The sequence below is a fragment of the Sus scrofa genome, chromosome 2, assembly GCF_054392235.1.
Source record: "Sus scrofa isolate SSC_HxYL_T2T_F1_AM1 chromosome 2, Sscrofa_HxYL_maternal_Yorkshire_Landrace_v2.0, whole genome shotgun sequence".
Classification (NCBI taxonomy): Eukaryota; Metazoa; Chordata; class Mammalia; order Artiodactyla; family Suidae; genus Sus; species Sus scrofa.
This window is the reverse complement of record NC_139384.1, coordinates 72186838-72213112: the sequence shown is the minus strand read 5'-3', so window position 1 is coordinate 72213112 and position 26275 is coordinate 72186838. Positions and strand designations below refer to the sequence as shown.

Below are 26275 nucleotides of genomic sequence, written 5' to 3'. Positions count from 1 at the left end.
TGAGGGACTGTAGCTCCACTCCTTCCTGCTGTCTTTCTGAGAACAGAGCCTTAGTTTCCATCATCATCATCCTGAGACAAATTTGGACAACCTTTCAGAGACCTTCCTCTCAGAGTTCCCATCTAGGTGAGTCCAATATAACCTGCTTGATTGTGATCAAGGAGGTCAGAGAGAAACAAAGTCAGCCACACTTACCTCTCATTTACTTGACAATTACCAATTCAGCTCAGCCCAGAAACAAGAGATTGCTCTTTGTTTGTTTGCTTGATTGATTCATGTATTTATTTCAGGGGTTACATATTTCACACTGCAGCTATGCTGTACATGCTTTTAATCATTTTTCATTTTCTTTGTCAACAAATCTCTATTTTCCAATGCTAGAAAAACATATTGAGATTGTTAAACAATGGTTCTAATTGTGGTGTGATTTCCACACACACACACACACACACACACACACACACACACACACACACACACACACGCATGCATAGAGGACACATTAAGCAATATCCAGGGACATTTTTTTGGTTTCACACTGGAGAGGGAAGGATAAAAACATCATTTATGCAGAGGGCAGAGCACACAACAGAGTATGATCTGGCCTAGAAAATCAGTAGGGTTAAGACTGAGAAACCCTGAGTTAAAGAATAAATTTGTAACATGTATAACTGTCTTAGGCTTGTTTTCCAATCTTGTAACACTTTAGGTTTTGCCAGCAAAATTGGAGTACAATTTCTGTTGCCAGTTCCAACCCCAACCAGTATGACAGCTCCATAAGTATTTTTTCCTCAGGCTAATGGATGTGAAAGACATTTCCTGTTTTCTTAAACTATTGCTCAGTTTCAGCAAACTTTACATATTTGATCAGCATTATCATTTGCCTATTACTATTTTATGTCCATATAATATTTGCCCATTATTCTACAGTTTTCAGCAGTTCAAAAGATTATTTTTTCTCAATTGACATTGGGAGATATTTTTTATCATAAATTTTTTATTTTATTTAACTATATCTACCTTCTCACTTCTGAGTTTCTTTGTTGGAGATGGTTTTGCCACCACTAATTTGTATGTGCAGTTCTAGATGTCCATCTAAAATGTATTGGTTACTCTTACACTGAGGTTGTATAGAACACCTCTTTTTGTATGATGTCTGAGGGAGAGGACCAACTTCATATTCTTCCAGATAGATAGCCATTTAACAATTTGAACTTATCCAATTACATTGAAATATAACCTTGCCATATTATAAATGTCAATATGTATATAGAGAGAGACCTAATTCTTGATTGATTCAACAAATCATAGCTGAAAATCACTCTGTGCCAAAACATTCTAGGCATATTATCTGTTTTTTAAGTCTTTAAAGTTTTAATTATTAATCTCTTAATATCATTAATTTATTATTTTTCACATCATGTTTCAGGTAATGTTTGACTTCCCAGTTTTGCTCACTAGAGTTTGGAAACTCATTTTAACCTGGTTTAATTATCCCTTCAGTCTTTTCATTTTACAAATTTTCATACTCTTAGATGTCTCTCTGTATAAGCGTATATATGTTCACATATCTTTGTGAACACCAGAAAAAAATGAACAAAACAAGTGAAGTCCCTGCACTTTAGCATCATGCAGTCTAACAATGAGGACAGAGTACAATGAAATAAATGTGCTATGACATATGTCTTCAGGCACACTCATATGAAGTGATTCAGTATGAAAAGATATTTGTAATGGTGTGGACAGGATTTATAGAGCATGACCTGAGGATGTCTTACATGTTGGATGAACTCCAGATTCAGGATTAGGGTATGTCCATTGGGTTTGACAAAAAAGGAGATTAAACCCAAAGCTCAAGAACAACAAATAGAAGCTACCACCTGAGAAAAGAGAGAAAGGAACTGACTTCATCCCCTACTGAACCATATAAAAACTAATTGGTAAAAGAATTAGGGAATAGACACAGGAGAAACAAGCCTTCAACTGCTTGATACTAAAAATGCCCAACTTTTGGTGTATTTTACATATTTTCTTGGCATTGTTTCATCCCTTTGCTCATTTTCCTTTTTAAGGTACAATATAGGGTGTGTGACACCATAAAGATGTCACTCCTTTGGTCTTTTGGACAAGTTTATTTTTGTTCTCTTATTGTTTTTTCTGGGCATCAGAGGAATGTAATCAGGGCTGGAATGCTGCCAGGACCAAGGACTACTATTCTTCTTACAACCTCCTGGTGACCACCAGAGCTGATTAGACCTGTTTCCTCTTCATCCATTTCATCTTTTCTCTCTTCCTGTTTATTGAATAGATACCTTATGTTTGCTTAAATAAACAACAGGAAATAGCCATCTCCAGAATGGATCCCCAGACTTACATGTCCATAGGAAGCTTAAGAATTGGAATTTCTGGAGTTCCTGTTGTGGCTCAGTGGGTTAAGAACCTAACGTACTCTCTGTAAGGATGTGGGTTTGATCCCTAGAAACACTCAGTAGGTTAAGGATCTGGCATTGATGCAAGATGCAGCATAGCTTGCGTATGTGGCTCAGATCTGGTGTTACCATGGCTGTGGCAAAGGCCTGCTCCTGAAGCTCCAATTAGACCTCTAGTCCAGGAAATTCCATATGCTAAGGTGCATCCATAAAAAAAAAATGAATTTCTGGAAACCATTTCTACCTTATACAGGAAAGATATCATTGTTGCATTGACTTGTGTTGTATCCATTCATAGTATGTTCAGTAAGACTGGCACTGAGAAAACCATGGAAAAAAAACACAGTTCTGGAGGCCATGGTGTGTGTGTCTGTCGTGTGTGTGTGTATGAACAGTTCTCAGAACAAGGGTAGCAGGACTTATATTCCAAGGTGATTCATACAAACTGGGGCCCAGAACTCAATCAAGAAATGCACTAAGGAAGGGATCAGTTTCAATTCATGGGACCCTTTTGCAATAAGATGAATTAGGTGCAAGAGGAAGTCCCTGTGATTTGGTGTTTCAGCAGTAGCAGAGAGGCCTTGCCCCTCCTCAACATGTGCGACAATCTCTCTTACCAATCTTTCCCATGTTCATTCACCTTGCAACACTGGCTTCAGTTTTTTTTTACTTTAACATTGGAAACAAGCACTTTCCTCAGGATTTAGCCATGTACATTCTTCTGCTGGGCACACATGTAAACTAGTTCTTCTTTATACCTACTGTTTATTGCTTCATACCACCTGTCATCCTGAATGTTATATAATTTTATTATTCGTTTATATACTTTATATCTATGATCAAAATCTAATGGACTTTGTTCTTCAGACCTCATACTCATTGCCTAGGCAGTGCCTAAAACATGATCAGGTCTCATATTATATTCCTGAAGTTCATGAAGAATTTCTCATTAAGATGGTAAAACACCCAATTTTAAGGGAAAAGCTGAATGGGACAAAAATTCCATATCAGAGGGAGCATAAGGATCTCTTAAGTGAGACCGAATCCATATGCAAAATATTAAAATTAATTTTAACAACAAAATATAAACAGCAGCATTTAAAATATATGAGTGATGCCAATTTGTGCAAAAATTAGCCATGTTATATCCCTCTTTTCCAGAAGTCACTTCCTCTGCATGGAAACAGACAATGATACACAAATTTTAGAATTTCTTCTTCTGGGTTTTTCAAAGCAACCAGAATCACAGCCCATAATATTTGGGCTTTTCTGCTCCATGTACCTGATCACTGTGTTTGGAAACCTGCTCATCATACTGGCTGTCATCTCTGATTACCACCTCCACATACCCATGTACTTCTTCCTCTCCAAACTGTCCTTTGTAGACATCTGTTTCACTTCCACCACCATCCCAAAGATGCTGTGGAACATCCAGACCCAGAGCAAAGCTATAACCTATGAAGGCTGCATCACACAGATTTATTTTCTCATCCTCTTTGCGGTATTGGACATCTTGCTTCTAACCGTGATGGCCTATGACCGCTTTGTGGCCATCTGCCACCCTCTACACTACACAGTCATCATGAACCCTCGGCTCTGTGGACTGCTGGTTCTGGTGCCCTGGATCATGAGTGTCCTGAATTCCCTGTTACAAACCTTAATGATGATGCAACTGTCCTTCTGCACAAACTTTGAAATCCCCCACTTTTTCTGTGAACTCAATCAGATGATCCAACTTGCCTGTTCTGACACATTTCTTAATACCATAGTGATGTATTTTGCAGCTGCCCTGCTATGTGGTGGTCCCTTCTTTGGTATTCTTTGTTCATACTCTAAAATAGTTTCCTCCATATATAGAATCTCATCAGCTCAGGGCAAGTATAAAGCCTTTTCCACCTGTGCATCTCACCTCTCAGTTGTCTCCTTGTTTTATTGTACAATGCTAGGAGTATACCTTAGCTCTGCTGCTGCTCACAGCTCACACTCAAGTGCAACAGCCTCAGTGATGTACACTGTCATCACACCCATGCTGAACCCTTTCATCTACAGTCTAAGGAATAAAGACATGAAGAGAGCTCTGAAAGCACTGTTTGTGAAGGGACCCATGTAAGGGTCAATTGTCCTAAAGTGAAGAAGCACCCATGATTGCAGAGGTCAAAGTCTCAGAGTCAGAAATTGTGATTTTTTTTATCAAACTATAGAAATAGAATTTGTTCTTTTTAATTATTTCCTAGAATTTTCATTTCTTTGACTGCAACTTTTCTATTAAATTTATATAACTCACTTTATTAAGCTTTTTTCTTTTTCTGACATCCAACAGCTTTTCCCTGTTTTTATTCCTACTCTCCCAAATTTATTTCAACAACAAATCAGAAACATTTAGAAATTCCCATTCCAAATTTCCTAATGAGACAACAGAGATTTTTTCAAAAATACTTTTTCTCAAATGGCATATATCATACCAAATATATTTCTTTGATTTTACTAAAGAAATTATCTTGAGTTGTACTAATCCAATCAAAAATGTATGTTTGATGACCAAATAAATTTATATAATTTTATACAAGAGGAAAATCTGAGACACCATATTCACTTTTCACAAATATTCCTTTGTACATCATTGTCTTACCTGCTCTTTCTGATAATTTAGGCTTTAACATTCTACTGTGATTTATAGCAAATCATTAATTTTTGCATGTTTTCTATCTTTCAAGTAAAAGTGAAATTTCATGCATAAGTGAGTCTTTCTCTATCTGACTTATTTCACTCAGCATAATACCCTCTAAATCCATCCATATTGTCTCAAGTGGCAAGAATTAATTTTCCAAAAGGTGAGTGTTACTCCATTGTATATGTGTATATCACACTTCTGTAACTATGTTGGATATTGTAAATCATTTTGCAATGAACTTTGCTGTGTACATTTCTTTTTAATTTAGTATTTTTATTTACTTTTGGCAGATACTCTGAAGTGAAATTGCTTGATTATGTGGCAATTCTATTTTTAATATTTCAAGGAAACTCCATAATGTTTCCCATAGTGGCTGCATCAAGCTACAATCTCAAAGCCAACATGCATAATGTTTCTCTTTTCTCCACATTATCACCAACATTTGTTATTTCTTATCTCTTTGATGATAGATGTTCTAACAGGTGTGAAGCAATATCTCTTTGTGGTTTTGTTGTTCATTTCCCTGATGATTAGTGAGGTTGAAAATATTTTCATATGTCTGCTGGCCATCATTATGTCTTCTTTGGAAAAATTAGCTATTCAGATCTTCTTCCTATATTTTCCATCATGTTGGGTGAGGGGCTTTTTGATGTTGAGTTTATGAGTTCTTTATATATTTTGGATATTAATGTCTTATCAGGTAAACCATTTGCAATTATCTTCTCCCATTCATAGGAGGCATTTTTATTTAGTTTGTGCCTTTTTATTTTGTTGCTTTTGTAGTTTTCTTCACTGTGAGAAGCTTTTTAGTTTCATACTGTCCCACTTCTTTATTTTTTTCATTTGTTTGCCTTGTCTAAGGAGTTAATTACTTATAGGAGCGGATACCCCATGGGCACCCAGAAGTGCCCACTTCCCCGGAGATATGGAGTGCACATTTGCACACAGGTCTAAGTAAAATAGAAATTTAAAAAAAAGTAAAAAGGTCATAAATGCAAGAGTAGATTTTCTAAAAGATAAAAAAAAATTGATGAATCTTTATCCACGACCACTAAGAAGAAGAGGGAGAGGAACCAAATCAGCAAAATAAGAAGAGAAAGAAGAGAAATAACAACTGATACCACAAAGATTTTGAAAAGTCATAACAGAATACTGTTAACAGTTGTAGGCCAACAAAGGAAACCCTAAAACACCCACCCCAAAACTATTTAAAGTCATAAATAAATTCAGCAAATTTGAAGAATACAAATTAAGTTACAGAAATCTATATATTATACACTAATTTCTATATACTAGTAATGAAATATCAGTAAGATAAAGTTTTTTTAAAAAACCCTTTTAAAACAACATCAAAAAGAATTAACTATTCAGAAGTAAATTTAACCAAGGGTGTGAAAGACATACTCTAGAAACTAAAAAATCATTGATGAATGAAATTGAAGATGACACAAAAAATGAAAAGATACCAAGTGCTCTTAGATGGGAATAATCAATATGGTTAAAATTGCCCTACTAACCAAAGCAAACTACAGATTTTAAGCAATCCCTATCAAAACACCCATGACATTTTGCAAAAAACAATAATAAATAATCATAAAATTTATATGGAACCATGAAAGGCCCCCAAATTGCCGAAGAAATCTTGAGGGGAGAAAATAGCTAGAAGTAAAGCCATCCTGGACCTCCGACTATACTACAAAGCCACAGTAAGCAAAACAGCATGATACTGTCACAAAATAAAATACATATATTAATGTAAAAAAAATAGGGAGCTAGAAATAAACTTATGCACCTACCATCAATAAGTCTAAGGCGAAAAAGGCAAGAATATATAATGGAGAAAAGACAGTCTCTTCAACAAGTGATTCTTGGAAAACTAGACCTAAAACAGTGAGATTAGAATGTTACCTCATACCATGCAAAAAAATAAACTCAAAATGAATTAAAGACCTACAAAATAAGACCTGAAACCATTAAGCTCCTAGAAGAGAACATAGGCAATTTGGGATCAAGATGACAGAGGAGTGGGATTTAGAGCTCACCTCCCCCTCTGAAAACACTAGAAATACATCCACAAGTGGAATGATTGACACAGAACACCTCCTGAATGCTGACAGAAGACATCAGACTTCCAAAAATGCAATAAAACCCCCAAATAGGCAAGGTAGGATAATGGGAAAAAGAAAGGAAAAAAATAAAAGAAAAAAGAGAAAGAAAGAGAGAGAGAAAGGAATTGGGGTTGGACCTAGGAAGAAAGAGCAGCAACCAGTTTGGAGAAGGCAAAATGGAAGAGTAACCTGCACAGAGGGTCAACAGCACTGCCCTACACTCCCGAGCTTTGTCCCCCAGTGTGGGTGGGGGCTGGGAACTTAAGTTCAGACTTCAGAAGTCAGGCCTGGGAGAGGACCAGTGTTGGCTATGCAGAGACAGCCTGAAGAGGCTGGACTGTGACCATGGAGGGGGTACTTGGAAAAAACCTAGTCTTGCCAGAGAGGCAAGGCACCATCATTGTTGGGGATATGCAAGGAGAAGGGAGATATTGCCATAAGAGCCTCTGCCCCTGTGAGTGCTCTCAGGCAACAGGACACAGATTACAAGAGGTCTGGGGGCAGGTGAAAGCACCTGCCTCCATTGTGAGCTCCAGAGGTATGTGGCTACTAGGTGACCTGAGAGCAGGCACTGAGCTCTGAAAGTGCCTGAGCTCCAGATTACCCCATGAAACCTGTGAATGAGTACCAGATCCTACTTCTGTTGTCCTGGGAGTACAGGCAAATACTGGGCCATACCCCACTGTCCTGGGAATTCTCTAGCCACTGTCACCCCAGTGAACCCTGCAAGTGGGTGTCAGCCCTGACTCCACTGTTCTGGGAATGCAGTAAGCCCAGGTACACCTACAAAACCTGAAAGTAAGAGTAGGCCCTGCACTCACTGTCCTGGGATGTAGTGAGTCCCAGATGTCCCTGAGAAACCTGCAAAAAGGCACCAAGTCTTAATCCTACTGTCAAGGGCACACACTAACTACAGTTACCCTTGTGAAAGCTGCTAGCAGATGCTCAGCCCTGCCCCTGCTATCCAAGGAATGCATTGAGCCTCAGATACCCCCATGAAACGGTGCCCACTGTCCCTGAAATGCAGCCAGTCCTAGGTACTCCTGCAAAACCCATGAATAGATGCTGAACCTGTCAAGGGGGGATGCAAGGAATGCCGACATGCACACCACCTTTCAAAGAGGTAACAAACAAAGCACAGTGAGGAGAGAGAAAGAGCAAGCATCCAAACTAAAAGCAACCCCATGATTCAGGAAAAGATGATGGAATAGAAAGACTTAGGTTTACTTGATCTCACAAAAACACCAAAAACACAACTAACTGTTGAATAATCATCAACAAAAATCACTAGAACCAACCAAAAAAGACATTTTTAATTCAAGGACAAAGAAGAGGCCACAACAAGGTGGTAATAGGGGCATTTTTGCAACATAACCAAATCCTATGCCCATCTGATGGGGGGCTGACAAACGGAACACTAATTATATCACAGAGGTTCTCCCACAGGAGTGAGAATTCTGAGCCCCACACCAGGCTCCCTGGCTGAGGGGCTGGCATAGGGAAGAGAATCCCCCAGAGCATTTGGCTTTAAAGACCAGTGAGACTTGAGTGCAGAAGCTCCACAGAATGGGGGGAAACAGAGACTTCCCTCTTGGAGGCCATACCCAGGGTTTCACATGCACTGGGATAACATGAATGGACCTAGAAATTATCATACTAAGTAAAGTAAGTCAGACAGAGAATGACAAATATCATATGAGATTGCTAATTAGTGGAATCTAACACAAATGATGCAAAAGGGCTTACAAGGCAGAAGCAGACTCAAGGATTTTGAGACAAATTTAAGTTTACCTAAGGGGAAATATGGGATGGGAGGGATGAATTGGGTGTTGGGATTGACGTATACAAACTACTATATATAAAATGGATAGGTAAAAGAGATCTACTGTATAGTACAAGGTAATCTACTCAATACTGTGTAATAACCTATATGGGGATAGAATCTATAAAGGAATGAATATACATATATGTACAATTGATTTGCTTTGCTATACACCTGAAATTACCACAACTTACTAAACCGACTATATTACAATAAAATGTATTTTAAAAAAGAAAGGTGGTAACCAAAAAAAAAAAAAAAAGAAGAAGAAGAAGTGGTACATATATAGAATGGAATATTACTCAGCCATTAAAAAGAATGAAATAATTTCTTTTGCAGCAAGATAGATGGACCAAGAGTTTATCATATTAAGTGAAGTATGTGAAGACAAGAGAAAGGCAAATATCATATAATGTCACTTACATGTGGAATCTAAAAAATATAAATATAAATTAACTATTTCTAAAACAGAAATGGACTCACAAACTTCAAAAACAAACTTTCGGTTTGCTGAAACGAAAAAGACTACAGAATGGGAGAAAATATTTCCAAATGATATGACCAACAAGCAGTTAATATCCAAAATATATAAACAATACATATAACTTAATATTAAAAAAAAAAAAACAGGAGTTCCCAATGTGGCTCAGAGGTTAATGAACCCAACTGGGATCCATGAGGATGTGGGTTCAATCCCTGGCCTTGCTCAGTGTGTTAAGGATCCAGCATTGCCATGAGCTTTGGTATAGGTCACAGATATGGCTCAGATCCCATTTGCTGTGTCTGTGGCATAGGCCAGCAGCTGTAGCTCTGATTTGACCCTTAGCCTAGGAACCTCCATATGCCATGGGTGCGGCCCTAAAAAGACAAAAGACAAATAAAATAAAATAAAATAAAATAAAATAAAATAAAATAAAATAAAATAAAATAAAATAAAATAACAACAACCCAATCAAAAAATGGGTAGTGGAGCTGAATGGATATTTTTCCAAATAAGACATACAGATGGCTAACAGGCACAGAAAAAGATGCTCAACATCACTAATACAGAAATATAAATCAAAACCACAACAAGATACCATCTCACACCTGTCAGAATGTCTATCATCAAAAGTTTATGAATAACAAGTGTTGGAGAGGATGTGGAGCAAAGGGAACCCTGATATTCAGTGGGAATGTGATTTGGTACAGCCTTTATTGAAAAACAGAACAGAGGTTCCTCAAAACACTAGAAGTAGAACTACCGTATGATCCATCAATCCCATTCTTGTGTATACATCTGGAACAAAACAGTCTATGGCCATACCACCCTGCATGTGCCCAATTTCGTCTGGAACAAACAAAAACTCCTAATTTGAAATGATACACATACCCCAATGTTAATAGCAGGACCATTTTACAGTAGCCCAGATATGGAAGCAACACAAATGCCTGATTAATCAGCAAGCGAATGGACAAAGAAGTCAGGATATATTAGCCATGAAAAAGAGTGATATTCTGCCATTTGCAGCAACATGGATGAACCTATATTATGTTAGCAAAATAAGTGAGACAGAGACAGACAAATACCATATGATATCATCTTTATGTAGAATCTAAAAATAATAAAAACAAATGTACCTGAAAAACAGAAAGAGGCTCACAGATATAGAGAACAGATGAGTATTTACCAAAAAGGAGAGGAAAAGGGGAGGGGCAAATTCAGGGTATGGGATTAAGAGGTAAAAACTTCTATGTATAAAATAGATAATCAACCAGGATATATGCATAGCACAGAGCATTAAAGCCATTATCTTGTAAAAATTTTAAATGGAGTATGAGCTATAAAAATACTGAATCACTACATTGTACACCTGAAACTAACATAATTTTGTAAATTAAATATATTCCAATAATTTTTAAAAATTGAGTAGAAGTTCCTGAATAGACATTTTTCCAGGAAGATGCACAGATAGCCAACAGGCACAGAAAAGGTGTTCAATACACACAGGGACACACACACACAAAAAAAACGCAATGAGACTAGTGATTATCTAAAAAATAAGACAGAAGTGAAGATGAGAATGTGAAGAAATAGTAACCTGAAGCTCTGTTGGTGGCTATTTTTTGGCCCAGCCACTACAAAAAATCAGTATGGAAGTTCTTCAAAAAGCTAAAAATGGGACTAACAAATGATCTAGCAAATCCATTTCTGAATATTTATCAAAAAATGAAAGCACTAATTCAAAACATATGTATGCACTTGTATGTTCATTGCAGCAGTATTTCCATGGCCAAGATATGAAAGTAACCCAAGTGCTAGATAGATAATAATAAAGAAAATGTAGTATACACATATATACAATGGGATCCTACTTCTCCACAAAAAGAATGAACCTACCTAAAGAGACAAAAGACCTGTACTCTGAAAGCTATCAGACACTGATGAAAGAAATCAAAGGCACAAATAGAAAAATATACCACAGTCTTGGATTGGAAGATTCAACATAGCCAAAATGACAATACTGCCCAAGGCAATCTTCAGATTCAGTGCAATTCCTACCAAATTACCAACGACTTTCTTTACAGAACTAGAACAAAATATTTTAAAATTTGTATGAAAACACAAAAGACCTTGAATAGCCAAAGTAATATTGAAAAGAAAAAACGAAAATGGAGGAATCAGTCTTCCTGAATTGATACTCTGCTACAAAGCTGCAGTCATCAAAACGGAATGGTATTGGCACAAAAACAGAAATATATAGATCAGTGGAACAAGATAGACAGCCCAGAAATAAACCCAAACACCTATGGTCAATTAGTCTATGACAAAGGAGGCAAGAACATACAGTGGAGGAAAGACAGTCCCTTCAATAAATGGTGCAGAGAAAACTGGACAACTGCATGTGAGAGAATGAAATGATAACATAGTCTAACACCACACGCAAAAATAAACTCAAAATGGATTAAAGGCCTAAATGTAAGGCCAGACACTATAAAACTTCTAGAGGAAAACATAGGCAGAACACTCTTTACCTACATTATAGCAATATCTTACTTGATCCACCTCCTAAAATAAAAACAATAGACACAAATAAATCAAAGAAACTAATTAAACTCAAACGCTTCTGCACAGCAAATGAAACCATTAAAAAATGAAAAGACAACTTACAGATGGGAGGAAAATTTTTGCAAATGACTCAACCAACAAAGGTTTAATCTCCAATATATACAAACAACCCATACAACTCAACCACAAAAAAACAACTCAATCGAAAAATTGGCAGAAGACTTAAATAGACATTTCACCAAAGAAGACAAACAGATGGCCAGCAGGCACATGAAAAAATGCTCAACATCACTAATTACTAGAAAAATGATAACAAATCAAAGCAAAAATGAGGTACCACCTCACACCAGTTAGAGTGGCCACCATTAACAAATCCACAAATAAATCCTGGAGAGGGTGTAGAGGAAAGGGAATGTACACTGTTGGTGGGAATGTAAATTGGTACAACCACTAGGTAAAACTGTTGGTGGGAATGTAAATTTGTACAACCACTAGGGAATACAACATGGAAATACATTAGAAAATTAAATATAGAACTACCACATGACCCAGCAATCCCTCTCCTGGGCATATATCGGACAAAAAAAATTCATTAAAAAGTTACATGCACCTGTATGTTCATCACAGCACTGTTCACAATAGCCAAGACATGGAAACAACCTAAATGCCCATCAGTGGATGAATGGATTAGGACAAAGTGGTACTTATATACAATGGAATACTATTCAGCCATAAAAAAGAACAAAATAATGTCATTTGCAGCAACGTGGTTGGAAATAGAGACTCTCATACTCTTGTTTCTGAGTGAAATAAGTCAGAAAGAGAAAGACAGACACCATATGATATCACTTATAAGTGGAGTCTAAATTATGGCACAAATGATCTACCAACAAAACAGAAAAGATCATGGACATGTAGGACAGACTTATTTTTTGCCAGGGAGGAAAGAGAGGGAGTGGGATGGATTGGGAATCTGGGGTTAGTAGATGAAAACTCTTGCATTTGGAGTGACAGGCAATGAGATCCTACTGTATAGCACAGGGAATTATATATCTAATCAGCTGTAATGGAACATGATGGAGGATAATGTGAGGAAAAGAATGTATATATATATATATGTATATATACTTTGCTGTACAACAGAAATTGACAGAACATTTTAAATCAATCACAATTAATTTTTAAAAAGAATGAACTATTGCCACTTGCTACAACATGGATGGACCTAGAGGTTATAACACTAAGTAAAAAAATTAGTCAGTAACAGAAGCAATACTGTATTATCACACATATATGAGAAATCCAAAAAAATGCCAAAATTTTAGTAATAAGAGTGAAATGATGGTTACTAGAAGTCAGGGGTGGGGTTTTTCAGGAGATATTGGTCAAAGGTTCTAAACGTCCAATCATAAGATCCATAAATTTGGAGGATCTAAGAGACATTTTTAGTGATGTCTGCGATGACAATAGTTAATAATGCTGTATTCTATCCTGAAAGTAGGAAAGAATGAAAATTAAATGTTTTCACCACAAGAAAAAAATTAATTTTCTGAGGTGAAAGTGTTAACTAATTTAGGGATAATCATCTTATAATATATAAATATATCAGATAATTATGCTGTAAGCAAACTTATGCAATGTTGTAGGTCAATTACATTTCATTAGGGCTGGAAAAATGAAATAAAATGTACAACTTGTAGAAACAAAGGAGCCATATAAAAATTGAGTATACACTGTCTGATTCTATTTGTATATATCAAGTAAATTCAAAATAATTTTTCTTTGTTTTGTGCACAATTGTGAGCAATCTTAACTCACTAAGGTTGTTTTATTAGTTCTGAATGTAATGCAGGATACTGAACAGAATTCAGATGGATGTTTGAAGGAATCAAAGATACATGTGGCGACTTCATAGATAGCTGTTTAAGGAAAGCTACCTGCCATACTTTGAGACCCCGTGTTTTTTCAGTGGGTATTTCTTTTTTTTGGAGTTGATTTATGGTGATGTGTGCATTTCTGCTATACAGCATAATGACCCAGACACACACACACACACACACACACACACACACACACACACACACACACGCTTTCCTTTTCTTATACCATCTTACATCAAGCTCTACCCACGCAGAGACTGGACACTTCAGAGACTGGCTATTCTCATCACCAGTGTTATTGAAAGAGCCTTGACAGTGGGAAAACTTTTGTTTTCCCAGGAGCGAAGTATATATTTTTTGAAATTTCTACATTAAAGATTTGATCCCAAAACAAAAAAAAAATTGTGGCAGCATTTTGTTGAGTCCTAACAAAATGTTCAAAACTTCTGTGTGTGTACACATGGGTATGAGTTTGCATACATTCTCTTTCAAATAGCCACATTGACACACTGATGCATTTGCTACCCCATTCGCTTTTTTTACTTTTTTATTTAATTTATTTTTTATTATTATTTCCCCCAACACACTTTTTTATCCACTGTACAGCATGGGGACCAAGTTATACATACACGTATACATAATTTTTCCTCCCATTGTCATGCTACATTGTAACTATCTAGACATAGTTCTCAGTGCTACATAGCAGGATCTCATTGTTAATCCATTCCAAGAGCAATAGTTTGCATCCATTAACCCTAAGCTCCAAATCCCTCCCACTCCCTCCCCCTCTCCCCGAGCAACCACAGTCTATTCTCAAGTCCATGGTTTTCTGTTCTGTGGAAAAGTTCATTTGTGCTGTATATTAGATACCAGATATGAGTGATAGCATATGGTATTTGTCTTTCTCTTTCTGGCTTATTTCACTCAGGATGAGCGTCTCTAGTTCCATCCATGTTGCTGCAAGTGGCATTATGTCATTCTTTTTTATGGCCGAGTAGTATTCCATTGAGTATATATACCACCTCTTCCTGATCCAATCATCTGTCGATGGACATTTGGGTTGTTTCCATGTCCTGGCTATTGTGAATAGTTCTGCAATGAACATGCAGGTGCAGGTGTCTTTTTTAAGGAAAGTTTTGTCTGGATATGTGCCCAAGGGTGGGATTGCTGGGTCATATGGTAGTTCTGTGTATAGATTTCCAAAGTCCCTCCATACTGTTCTCCATAGTGGCTGTACCACCTTACATTCCCACCAACAGTGCAAGAGAGTTCTGTTTTCTCCACACCCCCTCTAACATTTGTTATTTGTGAACTTATTAAAAGTCGGCCATTCTGACTGGCGTGAGGTGGTATCTCATGGTAGATTTGATTTGCATTTCTCTAATCATTAGGGATGTTGAGCATTGTTTCAAGTGCTTGTTGGCCATCTCTGTGTCTTCCTTGGAGAAATGTCTATTCAGGGCTTTTGCCCATTTTTCCATTGATTGATTGGCTTTTTTGTTGTTGAGTTGTATAAGTTGCTTGTATATTCTAGAGATTAAGCCCTTGTCCTTTGCATCATTTGAAACTATTTTCTCCCATTCTGTAAGTTGTCTTTTTGTTTTCTTTACTGTGCAAAATCTTGTCAGCTTGATTAGGTCCCACTGGTTTATTTTTGCTCTAGTTTCTAGTGCTTTGGGAGACTGACCTGAGAAAATATTCATAAGGTTGAAGTCAGAGAGTGTTTTGCCTATGTTCTCTTCCAGGAGTTTGATGCTGTCTTGTCTTATATTTAAGTCTTTCAGCCATTTTGAGTTTATTTTCATGTATGGTGTGAGGGTGTGTTCTAGTTTCATTGCTTTGCATGCAGCTGTCCAGGTTTCCCAGCAATTCTTGCTGAATAGACTTTCTTTTTCCCATTTTATGTTCTTGCCTCCCTTGTCAAAGATGAATTGACCATAGGTGTCAGGGTTTATTTCTGCATTCTCTGTTCTGTTCCATTGGTATGTATGTCTGTTTTGGTACCAGTACCACACCGTCTTGACTGTGGCCTTGTAATATTGCTTGAGGTCTGGAAGAGTTATGCCTCCACTTGGTTTATGTTTCTCAGGATTGCTTTGGCAATTCTGGGTTTTTTGTGGTTCCATATGAATTTTTGGACTGTTTGTGGTAGTTCTGTGAAAAATGTCATGGGTAATTTGACAGGGATTGCATTGAATCTGTAGATTGCTTTGGGTAGTATGGCCATTTTTACAATATTAATTTTTCCAATCCAGGAACATGGAAGATCTTTCCATTTCTTTCCATCTTCTTTAATTTCCTTGATGAATGTTTTATAGTCCTCAGCATATAAGTCCTTTACCTCCTTGGTCAGGTGTATTCCCAGGTGTTTGATTTTTGGGGGTGCAATTTTAAAGGGTATTACATTTCTGTATTCCTTTTCTAATATTTCATTGTTCGTATACAGAAATGTGACTGATTTCTGAATGTCAATCTTATATCCTGCTACTTTGCTGAATTTGTTGGTCAGTTCAAGTAGTTTTTGGGTTGAGTCCTTAGGGTTTTCTGTGTATAGTATCATGTCGTCTGCATACAGTGACAGTTTTATCTCTTCTCTTCCTACTTGGATGCCTCTTGTTTCTTTTGTTTGTCTGATTGCTGTGGCTAGGGCCTCCAGTACTATGTGGAATAGCAGTGGTGAGAGTGGGCATCCCTGTCTTGTTCCCAGATTTTAGTGGGAAGGCTTTCAGCTTTTCTCCATTGAGTATTATATTTGCTGTGGGTTTGTCACAAATGGCTTTGATTATGTTCAGGAGTGTTCCCTCTATACTATCCCATTCTTTATGTTTCCTGGAAACTTGAAAGAAAGCTAGAAAGGGAAGAAATAAACTCCAACTCTTCCGTCTATTCATCTGCATTTAGAGGAACATGCAATTAAGTTAGTCCCACCAGATAACCATGGCTAATCTTCCTAAGTTAAGCTTATTAGAAACTTTGTTCCCCTTGCTACTTTAAATGTACCTTGCTATGTAAAATTGCATTTTCAAAGATTATAGGGATATGAATGTGAACATATATTGGAGGCCATTATTTTGCCTACAACAAAAATTCTTTCAGAATTGTATTATTTTGTATGATTCAAGGGCCCTTTTTTTGTCTTTTTGCCTTTTCTAGGCCTGCTTCCCATGGCATATGGAGGTGCCCAGGCTAGGGGTCTAATTGGAGCTGTAGCCCCTGACCTACATCAGAGCCACAGCAACATGGGATCTGAGCCGCAACTGCAACCTACACCATACTCACAGCAATGCCAGATCCTTAACCAACTGAGCAAGGCCAGGAATTGAACCTGCAACCTCATGGTTCCTAGTCAGATTTGTTAACCACTGCCCCATGACAGGAACTCCCTCAGGGCCCTTATGTAAAAGAATTGGACACAGAATTTTTCACAGCCTCTGGAATGAACGCACACACTTTTTCATTCAAAATTTCATGTAGAGATTATTTGATGGAAAAAAATGTAAAATTCCATGCACATGGCATTAAATATAATAACTGTCTTGTTTGCTCAAAGAGTTGGCCACTGCTCAGTACCTGCCCCATCATCATCATCCAGGAGCATCATCAACCAGGCAGGATGAGCTGAATCAGAAACTACATTTGAACTAGAATTCTGGGTGATTGGTATGCACAATCAAGTGGGAAAAGTTCTGGTCTAGAATAGGTTTACTCATTTTCTCACTGTTGATATTTTGGAATAGGCTCATTATTTGTGTTGGATGCAGCCTTGTGAGTTGCAGGTATTTAGAAGCATCTCTTCAACATGTAGCAAATATCACCCAGGGCAAAGGTATCTCTGGTTGAGAACCACTGGTCCAGAGTTTGAAAACTGGAAACAACCAGATGGAATGCTAATAAAGTTCCCATTCCTTACTCAGGAATACTATACTAATAAAGGTCCCATTCATTACTCATATTATAATTGGCAGATAATTAATCCCTATAAACCCCATTTCTGCAATGGAAAATGGAGTTCATAGTAGTACTGCCTCATAGAATGAAGTTTTCTAATAATGAAATCACTCAGTCCCCATAAGGTGCTAAGATCTGTATGTCTCTATAACAAGTATTTTCTAATGAGGGACAAACTGACAGCTCTTAACTGGTGCCATAAATATGAAGTTCCTAATTGTTTTAGCAAAACTGTCTTGAATCCAACAAGTGTGGTGCCCAAAGTTTTATATTAAAGGAAAAAACATTATCCTACTTCTTAAATATGGGAATAGTAATTTTCTAGAAATATCATGGGCTATGACCTACCGGGAGTAAATGCTATGATTAGGTACTTAACCAACAGAACTCTCAAAACTTAAACTCAGGACAAAATTTGAAGTCAGTGTTGGGATAATGTATTGGAACCTTGAGGTTTATTCCTCTCTAAGATGACAAGACCATGGAAGGGGTAATTAACATTGAGTTGATCTGGCTTATTAACATTGTGTCCTAGTCACAAAGAATGAGCAGGAAATTTTTTCTTTCTGTCCAGACCACTGTCCCTCGAGAAATCAATTATTAGAGGTGGTGGTAATAAGAGGAAATGTGCTAATGGGCAGATATAAGGAGCTTTAAACATCTCCTCTGCTGCAGTCTCTCGGCCTGTACAACCTTGACCTGGACAGAACATGGTTGTTGTCTCTAGTGTCATAACTCTGTCTAGGGAACTAATACTTGACTCCATCCCACTATCTCGTCTGGTAACAGAACTTCTATATGCATCATCAACTATCCAAGAGGAATTGAGATATCACTATCAAGACTTTCCTCTCAGAAATTTCACCCAGGTGAGTCCAAGAGCCCAGGACATGCTGTAGAAGTTCACAGGGAATGATAATCAAGTACCTGCATCCACCTGAGAGACAATCCAGATTAAACCAGGAGCAAGATCAATGTGGTTGTTTGTTGGATTAACTAATTAATGTATTATTTTATGATGCCTAAAGTAGAAGTGAATATTGATCTCAACAATGCAAGGGTCCATGTTGATCATTAAAATATGGACATGGAAACATAATTTGAAGAGGGAGTGGGAGGTATCGGTGCTTCCAGTAAAAGTGGAACCTAAATCCAAGGACCTTTGCAATTAACTAGAGTAGAGATATAGGGTATTAGCTGTGGAGAGATGTACAATGATGTGGATATTTTTTCTAAGAAGCATATTTGGTTATTAGTATGATACAGACCAAGGAATGCTAGCAGACATTTTCCTGCAACAGCAGTTCATGAGACACATATTTCATAGTATCTCCTCCCTCTTAATATTCAAATTTCTAAAGTTTATCAGGTGAAAATGGGTATATTAATGTGCTTGGTTTGCAATGATTTCATTCCTTGTTAGATTGAAAATATTTGTAAATTAGTTAGTCTATTACCGCTTGTATTTAAAATGGTCAGTTCAGGTCCTTTCCTTTTGTATAGTGAATTCAGCATATTTCCTATTTTTACCCTTTCTTATGATAAATTTATTTTTATTTAATTTTATTGAAATTGGTCCTTCCTGTTTTTGATTGTACTCTTTCAAATTAAGAACTGGAGCTTTATCAACAAGTTTGCTGTTTGTCTTTTAGATTCTTTATGTATGTATACAATTATTTGTGCAGAAGATCTGAGAGTTTATAAGTTTTGTGAGCTAAAATCTATGTCAGCCTTCTTATGTTCTATTACTGTTTAAACAGAGAATTTAAGATGTCACTTGAGTTCTCATCATGGCGCAGCGGAAATGAATCCAATTAGGAACCATGAGGTTGTGGGTTCGATCCCTGGCCTCGTTCACTGGGTTAAGGATCTGGCGTTTCCTTGAGCTGTGGTATAGGTTGCAGTTGCAGCTTGGATCTGGTGTTGCTGTAGCTGTGATGTAAGCCGGAAGCTGTAGCTCTGGTTCAACCCCTAGCCTGGGAACCTCCATATACTATGGGTGCAGCCCTAAAAAGCAAAAAAAAAAAAAAAAAAAAAAAAAAAAAAAAAACCAGCAATGTCACTTAAATATTCTTCACTTGCAAATTCTTGCCTTAAATGAAAACAAATGCTCTTCTTCATACTTGGTACTAGTAAATCTCACTTTATTCATATTTCCAAATACTTTCCACATCTCATTCCTCTTGTCCTTCTGTTCCTCTCAGATTACATCTATTTCTAAAAGTTGTATTGTGTTCAGCCTCCATTTGGAAGGTATCTTCTTCACACTTGAATTAATTATCTTCCATATACATTTTGAATCCATGTATTTCTATGTAATTGGAAATTATAACCTAAATAGTGCTTTTATCTCATGTTCTAAAACTTGCTCTACTATTTTATTTCCAACTCTTATATAATCTAAAAATGAATTCATGATATTATTAAATTGTAACTACTGTATTACCTTTCTTTTAGGATTTGGTTTTGGATTTTCCTTCAATTTTCTTTCACATATATTTTTTTTTTCTTTGGATGGCTGCACCTGTAACATATGGAAGTTCCCAGGCTAGGGGTTGAATCAAAGCTGCAGCTGCCAGCCTAAGCCACAGCCATGACAGCACTGGATCTGAGCATCATCTCACCTATGCTGCAGCTCACAGCAGTGCCAGATCCTTAATGCCTGAGCAAGGCCAAGGATGGAAACTGCATCCTCTGGGAAACTATGTCAGGTTCTTAGACCACTGAGACATAACAGGAACTCTGCATATATATTTTTTAAATATTTAATTTCATTAAGTGCCAAAGATACATAACATGGACAAGGCACATCTTGTGACTTGAAGTTTCAGCATTAGCAGGGAGGGCACCTCAATCTTCAATATCTGCTCACACATCTCTCCTCACTCACCCTCCTGCTCATTTCCCTCACCAGACTGGCTTTCATTTTTGGAACATCTTAAACAAGCACTTTCCTCTGGGCCTTTGCACTGGCTCTTCTCTTACTAGGCACACATTTCTCTGAGTTTGCGCATGGCACTGGCTCTCTCTTCCTTGAGGTCTCTTTTCAAATAGCACCTTGTTCACTAATCTTGCTAAAAGAAGCATAAAAACCTAACACTCACTTTTCACCCTCTGACACACTGCATAATTTGTATTTGTTTATATTATGACTCTATAGTTGGATTTTAGAAGTTTTTGTTTTCCAACACCTTACACCCACTGCATAGAGAGTACCTAGTACATTGTCACAATTCAGCTTGCATTTTTCAAACACATGAAATAATTTTTCATTAAAATGGTGCAATATACAACATGTGGGTGGGGATGCTTATTAGAGATGACACAGTTGAGTTTTTAAAGGGGACCAAATCCATGAACAAAATATTAAAATTAATGTCTCAATGGAAAAATATAAATGGCAGCCTTTCAGTCTTGTGAGTAATATGCATTTTTATAAAAAGTAGTCATGTTATTTTCCTCTTTCCTGGCAGTCACCTCCATCACATGGCACCAAGAAACCTGACCAGAGTTTCAGAATTTCTTCTTATGGGATTTTCAGAAGAACCAGGATTGCAGTCCTTGATATTTGGGCTTTTTCTCTCCATGTACTTGATCACTGCATTTGGGAATCTGCTCATCATCCTGGCCACCATCTCGGACTCCCACCTCCACACACCCATGTACTTCTTTCTCTCCAACCTGTCCTTTGTAGACATCTGTTTCATCTCGACCACCGTCCCAAAGATGCTTCAGACCATCCAGACACAGAGCAAAGTCATAACCTATGGAGGCTGCATCACCCAGGTGTATTTTTTCACACTCTTTGTAGTTTTGGACATCTTACTCCTGACTGTGATGGCCTATGACCGCTTTGTGGCCATCTGTCACCCCCTTCACTACACAGTCATCATGAACCCACAACTCTGTGGACTGCTGGTTCTGGTGTCCTGGACCATTGGTGTCCTGCATGCCTTGTTGGAAAGCTTAATGATATTGCGACTGTCCTTCCATACAGTCTTAAAAATCCCCCACTTTTTCTGTGAACTCAATCAGATGATCCAACTTGCCAGTTCTAACATATTTATTAATAACATGGTGATGTATTTTGTAGTTCTGTTGCTACCTGCTGGTTCTTTCATTGGTATCCTTTACTCTTACTCTAAGATAGTTTCCTCCATATGTGGAATCTCATCAGCTCAGGGGAAGTATAAGGCATTTTCCACCTGTGCATCTCACCTCTCAGTTGTCTCCTTATTTTATTGTACAGGATTTGGAGTGTACCTCAGCTCTGCTGCAACCCATGGCTCACACTCAAGTGCAACAGCCTCCGTGATGTACACTGTGGTCACACCGATGCTGAACCCCTTCATCTATAGTCTGAAAAATAAAGACTTAAAGAGGGGTCTGAAACTGGTCTTTGGAAAGGAAAATATATAAGGGTCTATTGTCCTAGGGCTTCAGCTGTACCCATGATTGCAGGACTCAAATATTCAGCCAATTTTGTCAGCGTTTGATCAAAATATGAAAATAGAACACACCTTTTCTATTATTCTTGGGATTTCTATTTCTATTCAACTTTTCTATACAACTTATGTAATTTGCTTTTAAGTTTTGAGATACCTCTGATAACTAAGTCTTTTGCCTTTTACATTTTCCTATTGTCCCAATTTTATTCACAGTCTTGGATGTTAAATATTTTAAAATTTCCATTTATATCAAGGGATTTCTTATTACTATCTTCTTAAAATATATCATACTGAGTATTTGGGGGGGTGTTTGACTACAAAAATTGTCATGAGTTATACAACTCATATGGGAAAAAATTCCTCTTAGCATTTGAAGCTATTCATGAGTGTATGACATAGGAAAATCTGAGACAACTATTTTTCACATTTGTGAATATCACTCTTTGAATATCACTTTGTTAATTGTTCTTCCTGATAATAAAACTTAAACATATTGGTTATTATCACTGGTCATGTGTATTTTTCTACTCATTAGGATTTTGCTCTGCTCTATAGGTTGTGTCCACTGTGTCTACCATAATTACTGGCAAAAACTGATAATAAAATATGCCTCTCCAAGAGCAAGCCATACAGAATGCCAACTATGAAAAAATAAATTATTATAATATGGCCTTAGAGTAGAGTTGACCTTAAGTAATATGAAGCAAAATATTAAATCATACATTATTACTATTAAAAATATATCTCAGAGCTCCCTTTGTGGCACAACAGAAATGAATCTAACTAGTATCCCTGAGGATGCAGGTTTGACCCCTGCCCTTGCTCATTGGGTCAGGGATCCAGAGTTGCCTTGAGCTGTGGTGTAAGTTACTGGTGCAGCTCCGATCCCACATTGCTATGGCTATGGCTGTGGCTTAGGCTGGCAGCTGTAGTTCTGATCTGACCCCTAACCTGGGAACCTCCATATGTCATGGATGTGGCCCTAAAAATCAAAATTAATTAATTAATTAATGAGAAAAAATAAAACTATATCTCTTTCAGGCAGTTTATCTACTCACTCTAAAAATGGAATAGAAGTGTCAATTTGTAAGGTGGATTCATTGAGCTGAAGAACTGGATTTATGTTTAGGGGTTTTATTAAATTATTTCTTTTTTACAATGGAGAATTTCCAGTGCCTCCACAAAATATGATGACTTTCATTTCTCTAAATGAAATATCTCCTACTACACAAATCTTTTTCCTAACCAATAAACCAATAAAGAGGACAGCAAATGAAGAGTATCAATACCATCCATTATATATCATCCTCATGATCAAAGGATGACACCAGGAAACCTTGCGTCCCTATTCAAGTATGTGATTCTGGGTCAGAAGTGTTGTGCAAATATCCATGTCTTTCCAGGCTCTCCATGTGACCTCCAAGCAGCATCAATGGAGTCACTTTGCTATACACTTATATTTCACATCCAAGTTTGGGAATACAATTGGGAGAATAGGGAAATGTAAAAGGCAAAAAGACTTGGATATCAGAGGTATCTCAAATTTTAAAAGTGAGTTACATAAATTATATAGTTGAAAAAGAACAAATATCTGGCAGAAGCAGAATCAGATAATTACATGTGCCTTCAATTCAGTCTGATTTGATTACTGCATCAGTTATCATGAAAAAGTAAAACCTTGTGGGGTCCCAGGGACAGCCCAACCCCCATGTCTCCTGCCTCTAGTTTGAAGAAAAGCTTTACCCCCCAGACCTTCCCTGAATTCACAGGAATAAATTTAATCAGAGATGTGAGAAAATAAAGAAACTAAGGAAAGCAATCAAGCAAAACAAAATAACAATAGTTTAGCCATAAAATAAAGTCAAGTCTTTCAGCCATTTTGAGTTTATTTTCATGCATGGTGTGAGGGTGTGTTCTAGTTTCATTGCTTTGCATGCAGCTGTCCAGGTTTCCCAGCAATTCTTGCTGAATAGACTTTCTTTTTCCCATTTTATGTTCTTGCCTCCCTTGTCAAAGATGAATTGACCATAGGTGTCAGGGTTTATTTCTGCATTCTCTGTTCTGTTCCATTGGTATGTATGTCTGTTTTGGTACCAGTACCACACCGTCTTGACTGTGGCCTTGTAATATTGCTTGAGGTCTGGAAGAGTTATGCCTCCACTTGGTTTATGTTTCTCAGGATTGCTTTGGCAATTCTGGGTTTTTTGTGGTTCCATATGAATTTTTGGACTGTTTGTGGTAGTTCTGTGAAAAATGTCATGGGTAATTTGACAGGGATTGCATTGAATCTGTAGATTGCTTTGGGTAGTATGGCCATTTTTACAATATTAATTTTTCCAATCCAGGAACATGGAAGATCTTTCCATTTCTTTCCATCTTCTTTAATTTCCTTGATGAATGTTTTATAGTCCTCAGCATATAAGTCCTTTACCTCCTTGGTCAGGTGTATTCCCAGGTGTTTGATTTTGGGGGTGCAATTTTAAAGGGTATTACATTTCTGTATTCCTTTTCTAATATTTCATTGTTCGTATACAGAAATGTGACTGATTTCTGAATGTCAATCTTATATCCTGCTACTTTGCTGAATTTGTTGGTCAGTTCAAGTAGTTTTTGGGTTGAGTCCTTAGGGTTTTCTGTGTATAGTATCATGTCGTCTGCATACAGTGACAGTTTTATCTCTTCTCTTCCTACTTGGATGCCTCTTGTTTCTTTTGTTTGTCTGATTGCTGTGGCTAGGGCCTCCAGTACTATGTGGAATAGCAGTGGTGAGAGTGGGCATCCCTGTCTTGTTCCCAGATTTTAGTGGGAAGGCTTTCAGCTTTTCTCCATTGAGTATTATATTTGCTGTGGGTTTGTCACAAATGGCTTTGATTATGTTCAGGAGTGTTCCCTCTATACCCACTTTGGTAAGAGTTTTGATCATGAATGGATGTTGGACTTTGTCAAATGCTTTTTCTGCATCTATTGAGATGATCATGTGATTTTTGACTTTTCTTTTGTTAATGTGGTGTATGACATTGATTGATTTGCCTATGTTGAACCATCCCTGTGAACCTGGTTTTGGTGTACTATCTTTTCAATATGTTGTAGGAACACCCTCACACCATGCACAAAAATAAACTCAAAATGGCTGAAAGACTTAAATATAAGACAAGACACCATCAAACTCCTGGAAGAGAACATAGGCAAAACATCCTCTGACATCAGCCTTGCAAATGTTGTCTCAAGTCAGTCTCCCTAAGCAACAGAAATAAGAGCAATAATAAACCAATGGGACCTAATCAAACTGACAAGGTTTTTGCACAGCAAAGGAAACCAAAAAGAAAACAAAAGGATAATTTACAGAATGGGAGAAAATAGTTTCAAAGGATGCAACTGACAAGGCTTTAATCTCTAAAATATGCAAGTACCTTATACAGCTCAACAGCCAAAAAGCCAACAACCCAGTGGAAAGATGGGCAAAGAACCTGAATAGACGTTTCTCCAAGAAAGATATACAGATGGCCAACAAGCACAAGAAACAATGCTCAACATCCCTAATGATTAGAGAAATGCAAATCAAAACTACCATGAGATACCACCTCACACCAGTCAGAATAGCCATTATTAATAAGTCCACAAATAACAAGTGCTAGAGGGGGTGTAGAGAAAACGGAACCCTCTTGCACTGTTGGTGGGAATGTAAGGTGGTACAGCCACTATGGAGAACACTATGGAGGTACCTTAGAAATCTATACATAGAGCTACCATATGACCCAGAAATCCCACTCTTGGGCACATATCCAGACAAAACTTTCCTTAAAAAACACACCTGCACCCGCATGTTCACTGCAGCCCTATTCACAATAGCCAAGGCATGGAATCAACGCAAATGTCCATTGACAGATGATTGGATCAGGAAGAGGTGGTATATATACTCA

General features: G+C 37.3%; 2 protein-coding genes across 3 annotated transcripts; both read left to right on the top strand.

Moving 5' to 3' along the window:
* Nucleotides 1–22759, top strand: LOC110258500 (olfactory receptor 7A17-like). 2 transcript variants are annotated; one of them, XM_085015262.1, is made up of 3 exons: nt 1–126; nt 21381–21693; nt 22157–22273. In XM_085015262.1, exons 2-3 carry the CDS (start codon nt 21394–21396, stop codon nt 22220–22222), a joined length of 366 nt encoding a protein of 121 aa, XP_084871388.1. In that variant the 5' UTR covers nt 1–126; nt 21381–21393; the 3' UTR covers nt 22223–22273. The 2 variants fall into 2 exon arrangements, with proteins under 2 accessions (XP_084871388.1, XP_084871387.1); XM_085015261.1 differs by having other exon boundaries at nt 21381–22759.
* On the top strand, nt 3607–4539 carry LOC110258501 (olfactory receptor 7A17-like). Its single transcript, XM_085015260.1, has one exon. It carries the CDS (start codon nt 3607–3609, stop codon nt 4537–4539), a length of 933 nt encoding a protein of 310 aa, XP_084871386.1.
* Nucleotides 22760–26275: the final 3516 nt, after the last annotated feature.

Coding starts and splice junctions, on each gene's coding strand:
- LOC110258501 (XM_085015260.1), top strand. CDS start 3,607: ATGGAAACAGACAATGATACACAAATTTTAGAATTTCTTCTTCTGGGT.
- LOC110258500 (XM_085015261.1), top strand. CDS start 21,394: ATGGCACCAAGAAACCTGACCAGAGTTTCAGAATTTCTTCTTATGGGA.